Source organism: Cannabis sativa, chromosome X (assembly GCF_029168945.1).
Source record: "Cannabis sativa cultivar Pink pepper isolate KNU-18-1 chromosome X, ASM2916894v1, whole genome shotgun sequence".
Classification (NCBI taxonomy): Eukaryota; Viridiplantae; Streptophyta; class Magnoliopsida; order Rosales; family Cannabaceae; genus Cannabis; species Cannabis sativa.
In genome coordinates this window covers 70,949,537-70,953,136 of record NC_083610.1, presented here as the reverse complement: position 1 = coordinate 70,953,136, position 3,600 = coordinate 70,949,537, and the positions used below count along the sequence as shown (strand labels likewise).

At 42.0% G+C, this 3,600-nt stretch overlaps 1 protein-coding gene across 1 annotated transcript; it reads left to right on the top strand.

The window, feature by feature from the left end:
* The first annotated feature begins 1,057 nt into the window (after nucleotides 1-1,057).
* Nucleotides 1,058-1,745, top strand: LOC133032337 (uncharacterized). The gene is made up of 2 exons (XM_061106251.1): nucleotides 1,058-1,489; nucleotides 1,731-1,745. Exons 1-2 carry the CDS (start codon nucleotides 1,058-1,060, stop codon nucleotides 1,743-1,745), a joined length of 447 nt encoding a protein of 148 aa, XP_060962234.1.
* The last annotated feature ends 1,855 nt before the right edge of the window (nucleotides 1,746-3,600 follow it).

Genomic DNA, 3,600 nt, shown 5'->3' with positions numbered 1-3,600 from the left:
TCAATTAAATTACGCCACTACAGAAAAAGAAATGCTGGCAATTGTGTTTGCTTGTGACAAATTCCGACCATACCTGATTGGGAATAAGGTAATTGTCTACACAAATCATTCAGCGATCAAATACCTTATGACCAAGAAGGATGCGAAACCGAGACTGATTCGGTGGGTACTTCTACTTCAAGAGTTTGACTTAGCGATAAAAGATAAGAAGGGCACCGAAAACCTGGTAGCAGACCACTTGTCAAGATTAGAGCTGGAAGAAAGTCAGAATACAAAGGAGGTACAAATAAATGAGCAATTTCCTGATGAACAACTCTTTAGTGTGAGGGAAAACCTGATGGTACCATGGTACGCTGACTATGTTAATTTCTTGGCTGCAAAAATAACCCCTCCCCAGCTGTCGCGTCAACAATTGAAGAAGTTCTTCTCTGAGGTGAAACATTATTATTGGGAAGAGTCATTCCTCTACAAGCACTGCGCCGATCAGATAATTAGGAGATGTGTGCATGAAGAGGAGATGTATTCTATCCTAAATCATTGCCATGCTTTACCATGCGGAGGACATTTCAGTGGAACCAGAACGGCTGCTAAGGTGTTACAAAGTGGATTCTTTTGGCCAACGCTATTCAAGGATGCTACTACCTTTGTGAAGGCATGTGATCGTTGTCAACGGACAGGTAATATCTCAAGAAGAAACGAGATGCCTTTAACAGGGATTTTAGAAGTAGAATTGTTTGATGTGTGGGGGATAGACTTCATGGGTCCTTTTCCTTCATCCTTTAGCAATCAGTATATTCTATTGGCTGTCGACTATGTGTCTAAATGGGTCGAAGCTGCAGCTACACCACAGAATGATGGTAAGACAGTTCTACGCTTTCTACAAAAGAACATCTTTCGGTTTGGTACTCCTCGAGCAATAGTAAGCGATGAAGGGAGTCACTTCTGCAATAAACAGTTTGAAGCACTCCTTTCAAGATATGGTGTCTGACATCGAACTGCTTTGCCATACCATCCCCAAAGTAATGGCCAAGCTGAAATTTCTAATCGTGAGATCAAGATGATTCTAGAGAAAACAGTGCAAAGATCAAGGAAAGATTGGTCAAGAAAATTAGATGATGCATTGTGGGCATACAGAACTGCTTTTAAAACACCGATTGGCATGTCTCCATATCGGTTGGTGTTTGGAAAGGCTTGTCATCTACCGGTGGAGTTAGAGCATAAAGCTTTTTGGGCCATGAAGACTCTTAACATGGAACTAAAAGCTGCAGGGGAGAAAAGACTGCTACAGTTGAACGAGCTAGAGGAGTTTCGAAATGAAGCCTATGAGAACGCAAAAATCTACAAGGAAAGAACTAAGAAGTGGCATGACCAAGGTCTAGTAAGGAAGGAGTTTCAACCTGGGCAGCAAGTATTACTCTTTAATTCAAGGTTGAAACTGTTTCCTGGAAAGTTGAAGTCACGGTGGTCAGGACCATTCACAGTGGTCAAGGTGTTTCCTTATGGAGCGGTGGAGTTAAAAGGTGATGGTCCAGCAACTTTCAAAGTTAATGGACAGCGTTTAAAGCTCTACTTGGGATGTCAATTTGACCAAGCCAAGTCCGCCATGATTCTGGCGCCACTTTGAAGTACAAAGCTCAGCGTCTGGCTATATGACGATAAAGACAGCGCTCTTGGGAGGCAACCCAAGTGTTTTCTTTAATTTTTCAGACTTTTTTGATTATGTTTTTTAGTCTATGCTTCAGTAGTTTTAGTATTTTAAACTTTTAGATTAGTACCAGATATTATTCTTTTTAGTTGAATCGTGAAAAACGTGAAAAAAAAAGTTTTTTTTCGGACTGGAGCCCAGTGGTCGCGACCTGATGGTTCCCGGGTCGCGACCTATTTTCCAAGTCGCGACCTGGACTTTTACAGAGACCCACGAAATTTTTGGTTCTAGTGGTTGCGACTTGCCTATGGCCAAGTCGCGACATATTTTCCAAGTCGCGACCCCAGTCGCGACTTCCCTATTTTCCAGAGAAGGCCTGAATTCGATCGTAAGCTAGTCGCGACTAGCCCTAGGCCAGGTCGCGACTTGCTCACGAAATTTTCTATAAAATCAAACTTTTCCCCCTCATTCAACCCTACATCAAAATTCAAATTTCTAAAACCCTCTCAGCCGACTCTACCCATTTTCCTCTCAAAAATTCAAAGATTTCTTCACCAAACTTCAAATTCTTTCATCTCCAATCCAATTTCTTAATCCCAATCCATCCTAGAACCTAATTTCTTTCATCAATCTACATTTTCCATCAAAAACAACCCAAATACTCATCAATTTCACCCCAAATCCGAAAATACATTGGTACTTCATCTTCAACCTCAAGCATTCAAAGATATTCAACAATGGAGGTGGAGTAATACGTCTTCAGGTTTGTAAGTATTATTTTCTATTAAATTTGAAAAATTGCATGAAGATATTGAGCATTGTTTGTGATTTTTGTTAGAATTATTGATTGATATAAGAATTTTTAGGTTTATAGTGTGATTTGGGATTGTGAATGTAAGTGTGTGAATTAATTGGTGAGTTTTCATTTTTTTGGGATATAGAAAATTAAGGGGAGGTGCTGCCCAATTTTTTTTTAGTTAGAAAAAAAAGTAAAAAAAAAATTCGAAAAAAAAGAGAAGAAAAAATGGCACCTAAAAGGACTAGGAATGTGGAGGAGGGTTCGTCTTCAAACCCACCACCAACGGGTTTTGATAGGACGCGCTTTGGAAACATTGAGGCCCAAAATCGCTTCATGAGACTTAAGAATAGGGCTTATATTGATGATCGGGGTATTGAATTCCCCGAGAATCCTTTGAGGCGTCAACCTCGGTTTGAAACAATTCGAGCTCAAATAGAAAGAATGAAGTGGGGAAGTTTTGTGGATGCTCGGGGTCGGGCTAATGTTACTATGGCTTGTGAATTTCTTGCGAATTGGCCCGACTGCCGGAATGGGGAAGTGAATGTGCGGGGAAAGAAAGTGCCCGCTACTACTGATGCATTTAATGTGATGTTCTCTGTCCAAGATAACACTAGGGAAGAACAACGCCTCCGAATTATTGAGGAGGAGGAGCAGTTTGATATGGTGGATGTGGCGGAGACAGTGGGATTTCCTGGGTTGAGGTTCCACGACAATGATGGCACAGAGGGGTCGCCAAACATCCTATACTGGTGTGAACTGAACCCGGTGGCGAAAACATGGCTGTACTTTGTAAGTGCTCGGTTAGTGCCTAATAAGCACTTCTCCGATGTCCAAATGTATTGCTTGAAATATGTGTACGCCATAATGAAGGGGTACAACATAAACATTGGACAAGTCATCAGGCATAGTATTGATCAGATCGGACAGGGAGCCACGGGAGGTGGTTTTGGTCTGGCGGGAGTTATCACAGAACTCTGCGGGGCATATGAATTTCCCCAATTGGAGTATGACAACACGGTGTTGCCACTTTGCAAGATGGACATCGCCTTTGTCAACAGGCTGAAAGAGCCACATCCCTATGGCCAACCTCCACCTGATGCATCGCAAGGGCGTAGGCGACAACGAGAGCCTAGTGTTGAAGAAGAAGAGGAGCAGC

Excerpts from the sequence above, each read along its gene's own strand:
- LOC133032337 (XM_061106251.1), top strand. The coding sequence starts at position 1,058 with ATGATTCTAGAGAAAACAGTGCAAAGATCAAGGAAAGATTGGTCAAGA.